The sequence below is a fragment of the Pezoporus flaviventris genome, unplaced genomic scaffold (assembly GCF_033815535.1).
Source record: "Pezoporus flaviventris isolate CSIRO_AGI_PZ_B2104156 unplaced genomic scaffold, CSIRO_AGI_Pfla_v1 ptg000021l, whole genome shotgun sequence".
Taxonomy (NCBI): domain Eukaryota; kingdom Metazoa; phylum Chordata; class Aves; order Psittaciformes; family Psittacidae; genus Pezoporus; species Pezoporus flaviventris.
In genome coordinates, this window is record NW_026892569.1 from 5,674,715 (window position 1) to 5,695,276 (window position 20,562).

Genomic DNA, 20,562 nt, shown 5'->3' on the forward strand with positions numbered 1-20,562 from the left:
AATTCATAATGTATGTCTCTTCTGTCACGCACCCACGCACGTCTTGCTATCCCATACTCCAAGAAATCCGGCTCTTGCTTGCTCTGCAAATTGCTTCAGAGACCTGTTCAATGTAAATTTTCATTGGTTTACACATAACAGAGAAGGAAACTGAATGTGAAGACAATGAATCTTCGTATCTTTTCTCCTCAGACTTTAAAGATCCGGTATCTTCTACCCTCGAGATACAAAAGAATCATATCCTGGTGACTAACCCAGACTGTGTGTTTGCATGGTGTTTTTCCATTTACTAAACATTAAAAAATATAGTAAAGAAGGTTCTCCACTGTTTATATTACACAGTGAAAGTGTTCCTCGTAGCATTAAACGATAGCCTTGCATGCAATCCACACACATTATCTGAAAGCTTATATACCTGTTATATATATAAACCTAATGCAGACAGCCATAATAGTTTGTATGAATAGGCAACACTGTGCTTACCGAACCACAGTCATGAAACTAAAAATCAAATTGTATTTCCTCCATCATAACCAAAGTCAGTATACAACACCCTGAAAGAACAAGCACACAGTAATACTTGGGTTAATACTGGGTACCATACATTACTGCTCAATGCTATCAGAAAGCTGCATCTTCAGATTATTTATTGAAATGCACTGTATTACTTAAATTGTTATGACAAAGACAAAACTGTCCAATTTCAGATTTTTCTAGCACCTCAGTTTTTATGAACTTGCAGGTTTTTTTTTTTCTAATAGGAGTATAATTTATTAGCTGATTAAATTCCAATAAAAGGAGTTGTTCAGTTCTGTTTTTTTTAAAACACATTTAGGAGTGTAAGCTTTAAGCACTGACAGGTGCATTCTCCTTTGTTCCACTCACATCCTGGACTAAAGATGGGGATTTGACTGTTTTGTTTATCCAACTATTTCATCATAAACAACTGTGTTAAGTAATGCTCAGCATAACTAATGCCTGGATGTAATACTAAACTCTGCATGCTTCAATATAGGTGAATTTTATATGAACCTTTGTAAAAGCACAAGGGCATCTCATCTGCTCCTTAATTTTTGTATTTTTTTCCCCAAACCATCATTAACTGGCAACTTGCATAAGCTAAAGCCAGCTCTCCATTACTCATAGGTGGATTAACTAGAAACAGAAATACTCAGTGGGGTCACACAGAGACTGTAGCTGTAAGGACCATTTGACTCTTGAGCTTGCATCAGACTGAGGTTTCACTTGTGTCCACACCAGCCCTTAAGTCATTCCTGATGGATGGAATAATGGATGATCTTAAGGTCCAAACGATTTTAGGATTTTCACAGCTCTCACTTTTATGACTCAATTTCATGAAACCATAGCTCAGATTGGGAAATCATATGGTAGATTGTATATCTATGTGATAAATCGTAAGTTACCAGGGGCTCTGGCCTTAACGACTGTCCCCCAGGGGGGCCTGAGTTCAGCATCTCAGCTTTGGCCTTAACTAACAGGTTTTACCTGTGGATAACGAACAAACAGAGGCATTTTGTAGAGTTCAGATTAAAGTTCCTACGAAGAGTCAGCTGGATCCCAGCAGACCTTATTAGGGCTTATTAGCTTGGGTTAATTTAACATTTCCTATTAAATAAAAAAGGGCTTTTAGTCATGAAAAACAAAAAGGAAGAAAGAACGCAAACTAGCCAAAGCAGTGCCTCCAGCAGTTCAAAGCTTTCACCTCACGCTACCCATCCCCTCCGCACATCGCTGTCCACTGCTGTGCCCGCACCCACACGCGCTCAGCGCGGTCACCCCCACATCCTTCCCTCTCGCCGGCTCGCCCACACACCCTACCCCAGGCTGTCCTCACGGGACCCCACCTCTGACCGCCCGGCCCCTCTCCTCCCCTGCAGCGGGCTGGGCGCCTCGAGGCCCCGCCGAGCTTCCGCCCGGAGAGCGGGGCAGGGCGGAGACAGCGGCCGCCGGGGGAGCACGCGGCGCGGTTAAGATGGCGGCTCCGCTGGCTGGGCAGGCGGGGGCTGTGCTGCGGGACCTGGTCCTGAGATCCGCCCGCCTGCGGGGCAGCTTCCCGGTGAGTGAGCCCGGCCCCGGCCGCCGCATCCCGCCGGCCCTGTTCCTGGCCCAGGTGCCGAGGGAGGGCGGTGGGAGCGCAGCAGGAGCGCTGGGAAGCCTCTCGGAAGCCACCCAGCTCCTCGGCCCCTCAGCCGCTGCTTTCCGCCGCCCCGAAGCCGCTCTTTCCGCGCGGCCGGTGGGGCTCCCCCCACTCGCAGCCTCCCCTGTGCGCGGCTCGCAGCGGGAGGAAGCCCTTTCGCTGTCCGCCGTGGTGGAGCTCGGGCTGTTGTGCGGGCGTATTGCCTGGAGGATGCGCTGAGCCCGGAGCCGCGCTGTGCGCTTGGCGGCGGAGATAACCGGACCGGGCGGCCCCCAGCCGATCGCGCCTGTTGCCCGACGGGTCGGGGCAGGGCCGGTGCCAGGTCTGGCCAAAGCGTGACCCGAAACGCCAGCTCTGAAAGCCTCCCTGCCCCTGAAACTGAGAGCACGTTTGATTATTGCAGCAGCAGAAACAGGGGATGCCGTGTGTTATATGATAGCGTTTAGTTAACCACGGTCCGGGTGGCAGCACTGTAGAGGTGGCTGAGGTCAGGCTGGAGTGTTGGAACACAGTTTTGCTCACCCAGAAAGGCCAGGCATCACTCTGTCTTCCCGGTGGTCTTGAATCTCAGAAGTGTGATGGGAAAGAGTAAATGGGCCTTGAAGAGCTCGTGCTCAAGCTCTCTCCCATGGTATACCAGTTCTTTATTCACCTCAAAAGCAGATAAGCTGTGGTAAAATGAGATATGGACATTTTAGCTGTAGTGCCTTTGGCAACCAGCCTCTTTATATTGTCTTTTTATCAGATCAGCAGCTGCAGGAGAATCTGCTTTCCTTAATGCTTCTAAGCATAAGTATTTTCCCAGAAGCAAAAGCCTTTGGAGCAAACAAGGCGTGTTTCTGGCTGGTTCTGCTCTGCAGGCACTGCTGCCGGTGTGTGGCTGCATGGGATGACTGTTGGATAAAGCCTGCTCTTGCTGCCAAGCACAACTTGCATTGTGCATCTCCTTTGGTGCGCTTTATCTTTTAACCTGGAGGATGTTAGCTAGCTCGGTTTTAAATCAAATCTTTTGTGCCCAACTTTCCTTTTTTTAATGGTGAGAATGGTATTTGGCAGTTTGGTGCAATTGATTAGTTCGTTTAGTGCGTGTCAGTTTAATATACACACAGAGGGAGAGTGTGTGTATTTATGTATATATTCATACACATAAATGTGCATATGCATACATTTGTCTGTATGCATACATACTTAACTCTGTTTATGTTGATAAGCAAGCCTATCAGCCCCAATAGTGTTTGGTGCGTATACATTACATGGTTGAAGGTGCATTCCTGCCATCAAGGTTTAAGTGACACCGATCCTACAAGAGTGAATTCAGAAGTAACCTCCCTGGATTTGTATGCGTCCCTGCTGTTCTTGTAGGGCTCTGATGGGGGGGGATTTTGTATGGCTTGAGTGTGGAGTGCTGTCTGAGCAGTCATCTCAGAGTGAAGCATGGAAGGTGCTTTGGTTGAGCTCAGTTCCAAACTCAGTCTTTACCTGGCACTGCAGTGGGGATTTGAGGTGCAGGTGGAAATCAGGAGTTCATGCTCTATTCTGTCATCTCGCAAAGCATGGAGTGAACCCATAAGGCACCCCATTGAAATCACTGGGTATCAGCTCAGATTCTGAAAAATATTCTTGGGATGTTAAGCTGGCCAACTTTTTAAAAAACTTCATTTTTCTTTTGTGTCCTCTTTGTGAAATACAGGTATTGAACTTGTATTATAAATCACATTTTATTATTCTGTTTCTGAATGCTGACAGATATTGAGAGCATCTCCCAAGATCTATGCTTTCCAGGTAGACTACTGTGTAACAACAGTTATACAGTACATATATACAATTATACAGTTGTACAATATATATACAATATATATACAGTGTTGTTATACAGTATATACAATACTGTATAACAACAAATCAGGATCTTAAATTCAAAGTATAACACTTTGCTGTAGAAAAGTCTTAATTTTTGCAGTGTTATATTATACAGTTCCCGTCTAAATAATGTCCTAATCTTGCACTGTCTGATTTCAAACTACAAATAAATTCATCAGCCAGAGTCTGGTTTTCTGTCCTACAAAATAGGGTAAAGCATCTGAAGAGTAGGAGAGTTCTTTCACTGGAAGAGTTTTTCTCACTTGTATCATTCCCTATTTAACTCAGACCAGAAGTTCCACTGTTTATTTATTTACCATAAACTGGGAAAACCTGTCCTCAAAGCCTGCCACATTGTTCTTTTCACAAATGGGGGCTTTCCGTATGGTGAGGGTATAATCAAGAAATTTATGTCTTTGTTGTTTTGGTAACCCTGTGTGAGTAGATGCTTGCTGAGATTTAAAATCTTTCCTCATAATCTTCATGATTTACTGTTGGCATTTCCACACTTTACCTGTTGCAAAATTTCTTATTCAAATTTTTTATTATTCAAAATTTCTTCTATAATTCTTATTAATTTATTATTATTTATGTTGATATTGTTCGTAGCTGTGTTGAAACAAGCTTTTTGAGAAGTTGGTTGTATGCTATCATTATAATCTACACACAAAACATTCTTCTGTGTAACTTAATTTTAGGGGTGGAATAAATGGTACTTGAACCTATCACATGAAAATATTTTATTGTCCTTCTGCTTTCCCGTTGGCTCTTTACCATTTTATAACTGTTGGACATTTTTTACTCTTTTTAATATTGATAGATTCAGTTCCTTGTGCTTTTGGAGTTTAAATCTGACCAAGTGTTTCAAGAAGATAAAAGGTAGATTTCAGTTGTCTGCGGTGCATGTGGACAAGCGTATTTAGACCTGTTCTTACTGGAGCAATATTTGTAAAGAGCTGTGACAAACGCTTCGGGGACCACTCTGCAGCAGAATTCAATCTTGTTGGCTAGCAACAAATAGGCTCCATTGAAGGCTGTTTATTTGAATGGGAGTTGGATCGGGCCCTTTGGGAGAATGCTGTGTGTTCAGAACAGCTTCAGATGCAGATGATTTCAGCGATGAATATAAATGAGGAACAATTAAATCAGAATCATAGAAGAAAAAATGCTTAAGGTAACTCTTCAGTTTCCTAAGTGAGCAGATCGCTGCTGCGTTGTGTGACCCTGTCCTGGCCTTCAAAACTGCCCTCAGTCCTGCTGAAACATTTCCAAATTTCATGGGTGTTAAAAGTTGTTTTTAAAGAAAAGAGGGGGGAAGATTGAATTAAACAATATTCCTGTCACAAAATCTGCTGCATGCTATATATGTTAAAAACAGCAATCTGTACAAGGTTGCTCACTGCAGATGCGTTTTATTCCTAGGCTTGGGTACCTAAAAAGCCTCATTAATACTGAACAGAGAAAGTTCTGTCTTTATTAAGAAGCTATCAGCTGGGAATTTAATGATCTTCCATGCAACAGAAAGCATTACTGAAAATAACTTTTAATTCAGTATTTCAGAAGCTACTTCAGTGCCCAAGTCTTACTTTTTCTTGGCTTTGTGTTAAGTTCTTGAAAGTTTCTTGAAGGTTCAGACTGTTTCCCTGTTTGGATTTTTCTGGTTGACAGTTTTGCTATCATTTTTAGGATTTCACATTCAGAGGCAGGAAATACTTAAGCCTACAGACTTTCACAGACAGTTTTTTCTACAGGTACTTAAACCAAATGACTGGAAAGCTCTCTTCAAACTCTAGACAAAACTGAAATGCCAAAGAGGAGCAGATGTTTGTCCCACTCCTCCCTGGCAGTTCCATTAAACGCATGGTTATTGGATGCTTTTTTGAAATTAAAGAAGGGAATGAGAACAAATATAACCCAGACTGTGATTTTTATTTTTAATTATTTTTTTTCAGTTAGTTTTATACTGATGGAACTTCTGCCTTGGGAGCAACCTGTCTCTGGCACAGATACTCACTGATTTATCTTGAAGTAGAAAAGCTCTGCTGTAGTTATGTATCTTTCTTTGTACCTCATGTAGTTATAATCGGGGTAGGGCTAATGAGGTAAGAAGAGACAGCCTTAGCCGCAGCACCTGCACTCTTAAACCTGGCTGTGGATAAGTAAACTCTTCCACCTGGCCCTCCATCTGAACTCCCAAGCAGTTCCCCCAGTGAGACTTCTTACCTTGCTTGGGTATATTTAGTATTTATTAAAGTTTTTGCTGTAAACGCAAATGTTTTCTTTTCATTGATCTGCCTCCTGAGGCACTATGTAAATTGTCAGTTGACAAGCTCTGTGTTTTCTTTACTGGTATCTGAGTGATTGTTTCCTCCCATTTTTCTCTGGAATGTTGTCAGTGCATGTGGCAGGTTTTTTATTTCTGTTGGTTTGGTTGTTTTTTTTTTTCACGCTTTCATTTGGTCTTTCTGGCTGATGGCTGCCAACAAGGATGCTATGAAGAATGTGTGAAGATGTTGAGGCTCTTTTGGGAAAATAGCAAAGTGAGATGAGGGTTTAGAAACACTTGGGATTTGGTTGTTTCTTAGAAGTGAATGATTTCTCTGCTGTATTTTCCCCCCTCCTGTTTGGAAGATTCATTTTCAGCAAAAATGGAAATGTATTCATATAGTGCTTAGAGATATGATTCTCCCCCTCCTTATTTTTGGGGACTCTCTCACAGTTCCAGTTCCAGGATGACTTAACCCCAACTGATAGACTTATTTTCTTTCTGTTGCTGTTGACCACGCAGTCTTTCTGAGCATATTTGAGACTCTAATCTGCAGCATGAGCATGTACCCTAGGGATTTTCTCTAGAAAATTCCCTTCTTTAATAGTCTCTACTGAGAAAGCCAATTTATAGCCATCTGTGAATCAGTTTGCTGTATCCTCAGCTCTACCCCACTCCATAGCATTTTAATAAAACGCAGGACATTGAAATCATGTTATCTGTGCAACTGATTATGACAGTAACTTTGGAGCTGGTAATTAAACATTGATCCATAATTAATAACTGGCTACTGATCTTACTTTAACTAGATAACACAGCAGGAGTACCTATGAAATGAAGAGAAATTAAGATTGACTGTTGTGAAAAATTCCTTAATAGTGGAGTGATGCTGTGCTGTTGAATAGATGCTGTCGAAGTCTCTGTTGCATGAACGATACTTAAAACAGATTCTAAACTGTATGCTGAAGCCTTCATGATATTCTTGTATAATTAGTGGCTAAATGTTGACTGTGCAGGAATTGAAAAACCAGCAAGTATTTGCACTTACTTGTTGGAACACTTTTTTGTATCTCCAGTTAATATTTTATACTGACAGCACAAAATATATTCAGTAAATGAAAGTTCTTGAGTTTCACTTTTTTTGTCTTGTTTGTTTAAAAGGTGCTGGTTTGTTGAGCAGATTTAGACGTAATGTTGTTTGGGTTTTTTTAATTCCATGTCTCTGGTCTCTTTCTGCTTGCTCATGGGTTTCCTAAACTACAAGAGTCTGTATCCCCAAATTTAATTGCATGTTTTATTTCTGTGGGTGTCCACGGTGTTAGTGGCTGTACGTACAGGGTGTGTGCCCTGGGACATGTTGTGTGGTCACTGAATCAGATCTGAGCCTCTTATTTCTGGGTGGTTTTGATGGCTTAGACAATGGGAAGCATCTGGAAAGCTGGAGGTAACTGATGGGGTTGGCCTGTGACATGGCCAAGTGACCGTCACTTTGGTCCCCGGTGATACCAGGTGTTGTTTCGGGGGAGATGGCCTGGGAGCTTCTCTGCTTTCCCTTTGCTCTGTACCTGCAGTTTGAAGCCTCAAGAAGACATTACAGATTTTAAGGCATTGTAAGGATGTGATGACTTCACATCCCCCTTTTCTCTCAGAATCTTTCTGTGTGAGGTGTTGGTTTTCATTATTATCTTACCATTAGATTAAGCTCCTGAAAAAATACCAGCCTGCATCAGCCATATTTAAAGAACAGCACAAAGGTCGCATCTTTTGCCTGAGTTAAGAAACTGTTCTTCAGCTGTGGAAATTCATGCCTCCGTTACACTTTGAGCAACAAGGCTTTGAGGGAAATATTCCTTTCTTAGAGCATGCTGCCTGCAGCTAGTTAAAAAGATGGAAAGCAGCAACTTGGTGCATATACTCCAGCCCTAAGGGGTGTTTGGAACAGCATTTTGGTTTTGCTGCATAGAGCTTTATTGATCGGCCCTAGAGAGCAAAGTAGTTGAAATTTGCCTCTACCATTTGTATCTTTGTATAATTAAGTATTTGGATTTTGGGTTTTGGCTCTTTTGCAATAAAAAGCACCATAGCTTCGTGTTCTTTGCAAGTGAAGGACCAAAGGTTATGTGTACGTCTTTATCAGCTAAATTAGGCTATAGAAGAGTCATTATAAATGTTGCAACTTCACAGTATGCTTTCTGTGTTCTTAGGGTGATGATGTGACTATATAAAGTGCCTAGGCGTTTGGAGTTAATATATTTGGCTGTTTGTCTTAAGGAAGGTGGAATAGGCAGAATACCTCTGGGGACAGTAATTTAGTTTGGAACAAAAGGGTTATTTTTTATTTTCTTTTTAATGATTAAACTGTAGATGGAAATTTGGTTTGTCTGAAAATGGATAGCTGTTTTGGGAGCATTGGTAGCAGAACTTTAAACACCCATTTGTACAGTGTGCTTTTGAAATACTTTAGGAACAATAAGCAAGTTCATAACAGTAACTGGGGAAGATGAAAAATGGCAAGGTATTACAGGAGTAGATAGGCCCTGAGGAAGATAAGCAATGACCATCATCTCAATTTGGGTCAGGAGGAGAGAGAATCATTCTTACTGTAGTTGCTTTACCTTTGGTGTCTTAAGTCTTGTCCACTTAAATTATTTGTAAGATGCAAAAGTTTTGTAGGAATAGTCAGTTATGGAGAATTAAGTGAGATTTTTGATCATGGTTGCTAGGTTTGCTTGTCCAAGACTTTTGGCCAAAAAATATGAAGCTGCAAACTGAAAACCGGGCACAGATTACGAGTGGAACTTCATCATTCTTTTGAGATCTTCCTGTGAGGGATCTGTGGACAAAAGAGCAGTTTAATTTGACATCTGCTAATTTAGTGGCAGCCAAGAAAGCAGTTGTTGCCTTGTGCAAAAAGGAAAAAAGGTGGTATAAAAATGTCTGGGAAATTCCAGTTGTAGGAGAAGTTTTATGTGCAAATTAAAGATAACAATGATAGACATAGGTAAAAGATATATATATTTATGATAATTATAGATGAAAGGGCCATTAAAAGCAACCATATACTTTTTATTGTCAACATACTCCTTGCTAATGGTCTGAAGATGGCATGAGAAATTTATTTCCCCTTAAATTTTCTAGCTTCTTCAACTCTGCCACTCCAAGCATATTGGAAACAGTGAATCTATTTAATTGAATTCTTTCATGCAGAGTTTCACTCTGCATTTGTTTTTCAGTTAAATGGCTCGGATTAAAGTAGTCTAAAGTAACGCCATAAATTTGGGGAATAAAAGAACCGATACTTAGAGCTTACTTTAAGCATGATGTGAAAGGTTATGTGGGAGAGCAGCTGGAACACATGGAGCTCTATTTAGGGAGGGTTGATGACCCAGCTGAGAGTCTGAGGTCAGGATTAGAGGGCACACAAGTATTATTGTACATGTCTGCTACAGACAGGTTGATCAGCAAGAACCAGATGAAGCTTCAGATGACTGTAGAAAGCTTCATGATAGCACACCATGGCCCTCAAGGGGGGCTTAATTTGCTCCAGTATTTGCTGGAGTGATGGTGCTGCAACAGGGAACAAGTAATCAAGTAATCCAGGAGGTTACTGGAGACTGTTGATAACAACTTCCCAGGGCAGATGACTGAAGAGCTGAAAACAGGATGCACTACTGGACATCACACATAGAAACAAAGGAGAGCTGGCTGGGAGTGTGAAGACTGGGGAAGCCTGAATTTATAAAGGGGAAGTGCTTGGCTGATCTGATAGCCTTCTCTGGTGTAATGACTGGCTTTGTAGTGAGGGAATGCAGTGGATGTTGTATATCTTGATGGATGCAGCATGGGTTGTAATAAGGCACTAGGAACAAGGCTGGGAATATTTCCAGTATCCTTATTCAGTGAATTAATGCCATCATCCTTTTGGCTTGGACATTCTGTTCCATTGGATTCCTTCTCCCTCCATATAGTCAGGCCGTATGTTATACTGAGTTTATCAGTGCCATTCAGAACTATACATAGTCTGACTTTTTTTCCTCTCTGTAGAAGTAATGGAGAGGTTATTTTGGTCAGTCTATTTTCAGAATCTTTTAGCTTCCTGATAGTCTATCCAAGGTGACAAAAATATGGCAGGGGTTTCAGTCTGTCAGATGGGAAATGAGGAGTTTTAAGTTCTCTGTGGTCTTGCAGTCTGTTACAGTCAATGAATTGTAATGTCTGGCCATTTTCCGGTGTTTTCTTCTACTGGTGCAGAGGTGTCTCATCCCACACCACGTATCTGTCGAGTGAAATAAAATGAGATTTTGTGATTAAAAAGTAAAATGCATGTTCTTACGTCCTTGACCTCGGCAAGACATCTTATTCCTTTAAAGGTCTAGTAACAGAGATATTGTGAAAAAACATCCATCACAGCTAGTTGCCTAGGATATTTTTCTATAGGCCATTTTTCTATAGGTCATTCCTATAGAAGTGGGAGGTTTCAAGTGGAGATGGGATGCCCTGCTTAGTGTTTGCCACAGAGGAGCCCAGGGCCAGGAGGAGCACTTGAGGGTTTCTGACCCTGCAGAGCTGTCATTTCCCACCTTGTGCAGGGGGTTCTGGCTGGTCACAGACTGGATTTCTGCTGGCGGCTGAAGGCTTTGTTCATTACTTTGCTGTCCTTACGAGTAGCCATTTTGTGTTGGCATTGGCTTTGCTGGTGCCTGATTAATGTTATCATCTGGCAGGCAGGTAGTGTTTTTAAAGAGCTACTTGATGAACATGCGTCTGATGAAGGATTGCTCTCCCCTACTCACTTTGCTCACTGATTACCTTTTACTGTATGCCCAGCTTCCACGTCGGCAAGTCTCAGTCATTCCTCATGGCCGAGCACAGGCAGTGGGTGTGCCCGCATTTCCAGACAGCAAGAAATCAGAGATTGCTTTGTTTTAGAGATGACTTGAAATAGGCTGTTATTTCCTGGAAGCGTTTGATTGGTGATGTTAGGAATGCAGAAATCCTCTTTAAGGTCACAGTCTTTGATGATTGAGATACGATGCTGCTCATAGTGTCCTAGGCTTGCTTTGAGATTTGAGCATGGCAGCAGGGGGAATTTCCAGTGTGAATAATGGAGAAATTATTTAATAAAGAAATTACCTGCAAAGGAAGGAAAAAAGTTCATGACTTTCCACGTCCTATTAAAGGCATACTTTCATCAGTTATTCTGTGGGGGTTTCTGGTTTCTCCCTAGCTCTGCCCAAGCAGCCAGAAGGCTGTCTTCCTCCTGTATGTCTGTTACTTTGAGATTGCTTCATGTCAGTTTAAATCAAATGGTTGAATTAAAAGCAAGATTTATTAACAATAAAAGGTGGGAAGCATTCAGATTTAAACAAAAATTGCATGCGAGTAGTATTTTTTGCGTGCTTCGGGATAGCACCTGTTAAGTCCATTCTGTCACCAGCTGTGACTTGGGCATGCAGTGGAACTGTTTCTGTAGATACTTTCTGTATTTCTTTATTCCAGTGCTGTGGGCATTTGCATTTTTGTGGCTTGGGAGTGCTATGCTGCTTAGAGCTCAAATTCATAATCTTCTGTGATGACATAATTAGGTAGCATGGAAATTATCATGATTTGACTTCAAGTATTAAAGAGATGGAATAAAAAAACTGTGATTATGTTTCTTATTTGCTTCTCTGTGATGACAAATGGAGCTCAGACTGTCCAAATTGGCATTTTATTGCTGTTTTTCTTAAAACTCTGTAACTCCTACCACTTGAAAAAGTATTTGTCCAGGGTATGTTAGGCATGAAATGCTGCTCTGATAGATACGTTTACTTGAGACAGGAACTCAGAAGCATTTCTGATCCAGCTGTTGACCATGTTTTGAGTTTCCTAATGATTCAGGAAGCTTAAATTAGGATGCAGTTTACACATATTGATAGTGGGGTTACTCTGAAAAGCAGAGGTTGGTGGTAAAATATTTTAAGAATTATTTTTTCCTGGTTGTATATAATATATGAAGCATTTCTTCACAGTTGCATAAAAGTAAAATTTTAATCCTGTAAAAAATGATGAAGTTAAACACTTTTTCAAATGAGAACAGAATTATTAATTTCCCCTCTAGATACTTAAAATAAGAGCATATTTCTGATTTATGTGGAGAAGTTAGCTCATTTCACTCTCTGAATGCATGGTGCATATCACTAACAATCTCTTTTCATTTGCGAAGGCAGGGAATGTATTATGGTATTTTCTGCAGCTGATTATTCAGTTGTGTATGGTAGAGAATTTATTTTCATCAGATACTTCAAAGCCCTTACTTTTTAGGTCAGGAAAGTATGCTTTTCCTAACGCTTTGAAGTTTTAAATAAGCAAAATGAACATAATTTGACTAAAATTAATTACTAATGCAAAGCAGAGCTACTGGTGGCTAGCACACTGACAAAGGCAGAATCTGTGAATTCGTACTCTTGTTTCCTTTACCCAAGCAAAGGCTTTGAAAATTGATTTCTGAAGTATAAAGCTTTTGGGGCACCTATGGATGTACAATAAGCATTTTTAATACTGTTTTATTCTGCTGAAGTTTAGTTAAAGAATGCTAGGGGAAAGAGTTTTGCAGTTGCTTTCTGAATTAAGTGGGGGGTGTTTGCCACTTTGAGGGGACTAGCAGCTGTGTTTGTGCAGGCTGCTCTGTTTACTTGACATCCTGTTTGTTATGTGACCTTACGCATGTTGTCCCAACCAGAAAGTTTTCCTGTAATCACATGGAATAAGAAGCCTGCAGTGTTTTGGCCGGGTTTGCACTGCTCAGGTGAACGAACATTAGTGGGATTGGAGTAGACCCGGCTCTGCTCAGTCAGCCTTTAAATGCTAAGCAGAATGCATCAGGGAACTTCCCAGCGTCAGAAGTGTGCTGTACCTTAATTTGCAGGGATTTATATTTTGGTGTTTGCATGTAAATAGAGCCCTTGATACTCCTCTGGGTGGAACGGCAGGATGCAGGTTGTCGGGGATTTGGCTAAGTCCCGCTTAATTTGGCGGCTGGTCCTTAGCAGCCTGACTGAAACAACTGCTGAACAATAGGCTGGGAAGGTGTGGGAAATGGGATATTGAGGTCAGGTTCTTACTGTTCAAGACAACATTCTTCTACCATCTTCTCTTTTGAGCACTGTAGTCCTCACTAAAACCATATCCACAAATACCCAAAAAGATCATCCAGGTGGTAGCTGGTAGGATCTGCCTTGTGGTGCACAAGGATGTGGGCTCAGATTCTGGCTTTCTGAGATAAGGAGAATAAGGATGACAGAAGGAGCTCAAGTATGACCCGGTGCATGTTCCTGGTAGTTTACAATGGAGCTTAGTGCGTAGGAAAGTGTATTTATGGAATAGCTGTCAAAATCCCTGTGTGTAAGCAAGCTGTAAATAAGTCTATAATCATTACTGGAGACTTTAAATCTGCAATGAGTGAAGGACTTGCTTCAAGTTCATTCTTTTCTCTGCTTCCTTGCATGAGCAGTAAACGGATAAATCGGAAAGCTGAGTTTATAAATGTGATTTAAAGGCAAATTGGAACAGAATTGTGTAGTTTCTGTTTTTTTCCGTGAGCTAATGACCCAGATAACTTCTGCAGTATAGGAACATCACACCATGCTGCATCATCTCTGAGGGAGTGCAGAGGTTAAGCTTGGGATCAATCAGTTTGCAGTCAGACTGATTATAAAAGGACAAGGAGGAGTACAAGATAAAATCAAAAGAACACAGTAGGACAGAAACCTATGGGGTGAGATGTTCGGGAACTCTTGAAGTAAAAGGGTTTCTTGCAGTAGACAGCTAGCAGGAACATTCAGAACTGCTAAGAGTTTTGTTAAAATAGCAGTGCAGGATTTTCAGTCCCACTTCCACCCTGAGCACATTTACTAAGATACTAGCAAAGCTTAAATAATCCTTACTGTTTTATCTGCGATAGTGTGAAATATCCAAGACATAACTGAGGTGCTTCTAAAACTTAGTGTTTTTCATGTGCATATTGCTGTCGCTTAGGTGAAAGGGAAAGGTTCTTGGATAGATACTGTTCCTTTTTTTTTAATCAATCAATATGGCTTTGTAAACCTTTGTTTCAGAACCATGTATAATATGTGAGCCTAGTGCTGTCTTCTGGAGTCCCTTTCTATTTCTGTTCCATTTGTTAAAGCGCAGCAGAATTGTACCATTTCATGTTGGAGTTACTGTGGAAATATTTAGAAGGTAGGTTTTAATGAAAGAGATAAATAAAGCAAAGAAATCCTTGACAGCATCAAGCCAATTCAGAACTGATGGACGTGCTCCTGACGTTCCTCTTTCCCTGACGAGGGATTCCACCACTGAGAGAGGAAGGAAAACGCTGAATCAAAAATAAGGAAGGGTGTTGAAGTATCATTATATGTTTACAAATAGCATATTGGTTAATATGTTATTACAATTAAATACAGTTTTTAGTGGCAGGAATGTTGGTTTAGAGGTGTGGAGGAAGTCGATCCTCTTGAGTATTAATGAATTAATTTTGAGGTAGTGGGTAGTGGATGAAATGTTCAGTTCCCCCAGTTATAGCATTTGCATTTTAATCTTAAAAAGCTCCAATGGAGCCGCATATTTTTAGATCCAGTTATCTTGCAAAGTTGGCAGTTCAGCTGGTGCGCGAGTTTTAGGAAGGTTCACCCACTTCAGTGAGGAAATCTGGGGAGGATGAGGGAGTTTGATTCATGACTTGACTTTGGGGTCAGTTCCAGTAGCTTTATTTCTTTAGTTAAATCATTCACTCTCCCAGGTTAATTTTAACATTCAGGGTAGGCTGTTCAGGTTGAGGCTGAAACTGTTAATTTTCTAAGTGGTTTCTGTAGGATCTTGCTCCTTTGAGGTGGCCTGTATTACACATGAATGTCAGACCTGATTCTGACTAGAAGTGCATCCCGCTGCAGTCTCTTCTGTCTCTGTATTTTCTCCTTAAAAAGCAGAAGTATGGCTTATATGGTCATATCATATACAGAGTATTTTTACAGTTATTTATTTGAAATCAGTTGCAGTTCATGTCTATGACAATATTGAAATAAAACTCCTTTGGCAAGACCTGATTTTGGAAGAGAAAGTAATATTGTTTCTCATGTAAATTGTGTATGAATAAATGATTACAAATTGACAGATATTGCTTGTAGTGATTCTTCTTGAGTGAAAAAATAACCCCAAACCAAATTGTATTTTCTTCTTAATTTAGGAACTTAAAAATCTGAAGAGATAAAAAGAGAACTTAGATGCAGCCCTAGCACAAGCAAGGAGAAATTACAAGTTGAAGGTTTAATAGCTGCTTTTGTTTTCAGGGCCATGTTGCGCTGCACTAAATCTGCAGATGGACAGTCTTTTACTATACTATTCCTGTAGATAGGTTAGAATTTATTAGTAACAACAAAAGGGTACAATAGGTGGTTGTGTAGAAATAGCAATGTAGCACATTCTTCAGTGTCTCTAATCCAAGCTCTTCAGCGTCTGCTCAGGTGAGCTGTGGAGTTGGTGTGTCCTCTAGAACAGTTTCTCAGTCTCTACCTCTTAGAGCAGACCTATGTTAACACATGCCCAATTCAGCATGTGCCTCTGCGAGGGTTTGTAAAGTGCTAACACTTGTATGCCAGGTGGGCACTTTCTGTCACCTGTGTTTGTAGGTAAGAATCCCTGGGTGCATGTTCCTGTGTGAATAAGTGTGATGCTTTCTGCTGCAGCAGTGTGTTTGTAGGTCTTTACAGTTCTGAAAACTTGTGCTTTATTCAGAGAGCTCATCCTGAGGATTCATTCACCATTGGCTTTTAGTATTCCTTTAAATAGTGTACAATATGTTCTGGTTTAATTTGTTTTGAAGCAATTCAGCCATACTTATAAAGCCTTATGGAACTCATCAATACTGCCTGCATATCTGTCTAACAAGAGTTCAGTAAAATTAGCATAATCATTAAACAGATTCTCATTCAGTTAGTAATTGGTGACTGCCTACTTCTCTACAGACAAGTGATGTCAACTGGCATGTATGAGTTTTTGGTATGCTCTGTTATGTACAGGCAGGTAATCTGTAGTTTATATCCTTGCCTTATTATGTTGCATTAGAATAATCGCTGCTGCCTGGCGATGGAAGAAAAGTACTTTCTCTTCCTTTTCTAAAATTGACATATTACTATTCAAGAAAACTCATTTCTTTGATGTTTGTCACCATCTTGATGTTTCCTGCTGTGATGCACTGTGATTCCTGCCTTCCTATCTGTGTTTTGCAGTGGCTCCTATTAAAAGAACCTTGCAACATGACAAGAGAAATTGTTTTTTCCTTGAACTATGTGTAAGTCTTCAGGGGAAGATTTAACTAAGCATTTGTTTTGATTGCATAAACTAGAATTAAAATGGAGACACAAATAATATAGGAATAAAAAAAATTAAAAATATTTTAAACTGTAGACTTCTGAACTAAAGCTCTTCTGGAGCATTGCTGTTTTCTACAATGAATTGCAGTGAATTTGAGTAATTGCTTTAGAAGGAAATGCCCCGTTGAGCATGTGGCTTCATGTTGTCTACCGCAGGCTTGGTTTGCCACAGGCAGCACAGTCTGATGTCTCTGCAGCCCCTAGGTAAGGGCAGGCTGTGGTCAGAAGCAGTGGTCCTGCCCTCATCGCAGCATTGCTGGTGTGTCTTGTACTGGTTCTCATCCTTACCTGGTCCCCTCATGGGCTGAGTTGTGGAGTCAGCAGCAAAAGCAGCTTTCTGCTGGGTTAGCTCCGCTTGAGGGTTGGGGACCATGAGGGGAGGACATATGAGGGAGCAGCCGGGGAACCGTGTTGGCAGCTTGCCTCTGGGTCATCTGAGCGGAAATGGGAAACCAGAGCCCTGTAGTACCTTGGCTTCTTGGTTTCAAGTAATACAAAGCACTTGGCTGGTTTAGGTTTTTATATAGCCATGTGAATGGCTATCACAATATGTGATATTGTGATATCAGCAATATGTGGGAGAGTGGTGGTGAAATCTAAACTGGTTTCAGCTTTGTTTAGGAGACTGCACAAGGCAGACTGATGTAACACAGCACTAGCTTTGCTGGACTGCAGAAGCAAGTGGGGAGCAGTTGGTCGATTGCTCGAATGTGCTGCTGTCAAAATGTCACCAAGCTGCCTATGGATGATCTGCCTCTCCTTCAGTCCAGTTTAGGATTTAATTTTGGCAGGGCTATCTGGGTTTGCTCACTTGACATAATGGGTAGGTTTTCAGTAAGGTGGACTTCTGAGCAGAAACGGATGCCTGTTTCATGCTTTTGAAGTTGTTGAAGTTTGCGTAGTTAAGCAAAACTTATACTTTCCAAGCTCTTGGTCATCCTTTCAGCTGTTTGTCCGAGTCTAATTTTCATAACCAATATAACAGTAAAAATCCTAATAATATTAACTGTGTGCTCCTTTTATAAGCAAGGCCCCAGTTCTACTTTTTATTTTTCTGCATCTGAAGAAAATCATTAAGTTATTTAACATAGCCATCTTATTTCAAAGAAACGTATAGCTGTTGGGAATAGTAATGATTACCCACCAGAACATGCTGTCTATCTTTAGTAAACAATGATGTAGTGGCATATTTCATGGTTGGGGATTGTTTTTTGTATAATTTTTTTTGAAGTTGGGTGTTACATAAACCTTAACAATTGCAGCAACAGAGCTCACTTGTTCTGAAAAGTGAGTATATGGTTCAGTGGTATAAAACAGTAACTTGCCGCTACAGTTTATTGATCAAAATGCCGTAGCCTTTAAAGAACTGGGAATGTGATACTTTTTTTTCTCCAAGATATACTGCATTTCACTGCTCAAGATATTTTGTATGCTGTAGTTTAAGTAATAAACTTGGAACTAAAAGGCATGTAACTGTTAACTAGTTTGTGTGTTGCCCTTGTTTTAATTCATTTAAAATTAATTTGCATTTGAAGGAATAAATAGAATCGTAGAATAGTTAGGATTGGAAAGGACCTTAAGATCAATGATCCTCAGCCGTACCTGTGGAAGATCTTGAAATCAAATGTTGTTTTTTAAAAGCAAGTCTGTGTACAGTGTTTTGATACAAACCGGCAGAAATAAGCAGTTCCTAACTGCTGTGGACAAAAGCGTGGAAACTCTGTTTTTGTCAGGAGAATATTAAAGTCTTTTTCCTAAAATAGCTCACAGAATCAGTTTTCTCCTTTATAAATGTATCACAGAAGTGTGGGTCAATCATAGCGCTCAGTGCTGGATGAAGCTGCTGGGCTCTGCTGATGCCAAAGGGGCCGCCCTGCAATATTGTAACCAGTCTAAAGTGGGCAATTTGAGATGTTGAAGGAAGATGGTTTCTTCTGTGGCTTTTAAGTAGGATGCTCTGGATGCTAAATCCTGCTTTGGAAGATTAAAATTACTGGTTTGTGGTAGCAGACAGGACGTTTGGTGTCCTGTTTTTCATAATATACCCATAGGGATGTGGCATTAATCATCTCTGCATAGAAGGGGATGCGTGGTTTGATGTAGTGTGACAGATCTTACAGCTGATGAGTCTTACCCTAAGTCTTTCAATTTTTTTAAATGCTTGAAATACTTGCTTTCATACTGAACAAAATGTAGTAATCTCTGTGTTTGCTTTCCATGACTTAGATTAGTGGTAAACTTTTTCTGTTCAGTGCTGTTTCTTGCAAATTTTTGTTTCTTGTTAGACTAACTCTGTGGATACTTACTGTTTACATCAGCACTGCCAGTAAACTGAAGTAAGTGTGTTAGTTTGTTTGCAGTGGGTTATGTGGTGCATTTCAAGTATATGACCTAATAAAATGTTCCTGTACCTGCAATGGTTTATAGGAAGGTTTGCCATTTAGTTGTATTTTCGATGGTTCCCTTTTGATAGGAACTTGTACTGCAACTTTGTCAATTACAGGAGCTGTATGTCAATACAATAAAGGTTTATTCCTTATACTGATGAATGGTATGCCGTTTCATTACTGTCATCTTTGTGTATCTATTTTCTTTCATGTGCTCTCTTGGAATTCTATTGCAGGTCAGAGTGCACAGATTGAATGAGCTGGAATACTGTAGAATGCGTTGAGTGAGAAAATAGATACTTTGTTTTGGTTAGATTCTTTTATGTAGGATACACTAAACAATTTTATTTTGGATACAAAACCCATCTAAACGATCTTCCCATAGACACCACGGGTTTTCTCCCTAATTGACTTATTTCCAGTATAACCATTACAATATAGACCATATGTATACAACTTGGTACTGTAAACATTTGACACGTAATTTGCATTCATACAGAGATGAGCTGGCACAGTCTATTAGCATAGTTACAGCTACATTACTTCAGTGGAGCAGCAGAGTGGGAAGAAAGTGGTATGCACTTATTTGACCAGCTTTACTTTCAGGTGCTTTTAAGAGATCTGTCTTTGTTTCATGTTAATACTGGCTTCCATTTATACTATGAATGGAAAGGGAATGTTGGATGTCACTGAGTATATCTTCCTTTGAACAGTCATGCGGTAAAATGCATTAAGCTGGGTTTATGTAAATAGTAGAGCTGTTCAAACTATGTGGATGTGTCAACGGATGTTCAGTTATCCCAGAAATTTGCTTAGTGGTGTTTTTGTTGTTGGATTTGTTTTCTTTAATAGTGCTGATTATCACTGGATTCCCTTTCCTCAGAAAATGCCTAGAATTATTTGGCATTTTTCCAAAAGTACGGATTTGACCTGAAGAGACTTGCTAAGAGAAAATAGGTGGTATGTTTTATTTTTAAGTGAAATTGTCTGAACATGATTAGTGAACTCAATATGGACAAATACTTAGTTGTGGATGCTTAGCCAAGGTAATTCCATATGGAATTGGGCATGAAATGGCACAAAATTTTTTGAAGCTAGTTCTTTTAAGACCAAAAGGTCTTGCTTGTGATAGAGACTGTAATTTGATTCTTCAGTTGTTTGTCAGTCTTGACCTTTTAGTTCTTCTTTTTAACAGTTTCTTCATACGCTTGTTACAGAAGAAAGTGGAGTGGTTCATTCATGTTTAAAAAGACTATGTGGTGCTTAACAGTTAGAATTCTCCAGGTGGTGGCATCTGCCTGCGAGAGCCCCTCTTCAGCCCTTGTAATATATTAAAAAATGATTTTATTTTGCTATTTGGAAGAATACTTTCTTCTAGTAATAACTTAATGAGTTGAAAGGTAAATTGTGAAGTTACAGTGCTGGTAATACTGCTGGCTAATGATGTTCCTAGTGTAAGCTTCAGTTTTTCTACTGACACAG

The 20,562-nt window shown here is 40.3% G+C and overlaps 1 protein-coding gene across 1 annotated transcript in view; it reads left to right on the top strand.

The window, feature by feature from the left end:
- The first annotated feature begins 1,910 nt into the window (after positions 1-1,910).
- The window catches only part of SUCLG2 (succinate-CoA ligase GDP-forming subunit beta), a 132,173-nt gene continuing 113,521 nt past the window's right edge, over positions 1,911-20,562 (top strand). Inside the window, exon 1 of the mRNA XM_061455815.1 lies at positions 1,911-2,077. Coding sequence (XP_061311799.1) covers positions 1,994-2,077 — 84 coding nt within the window. The 5' untranslated portion in view covers positions 1,911-1,993. The remainder of the gene's footprint in view (positions 2,078-20,562) is intronic.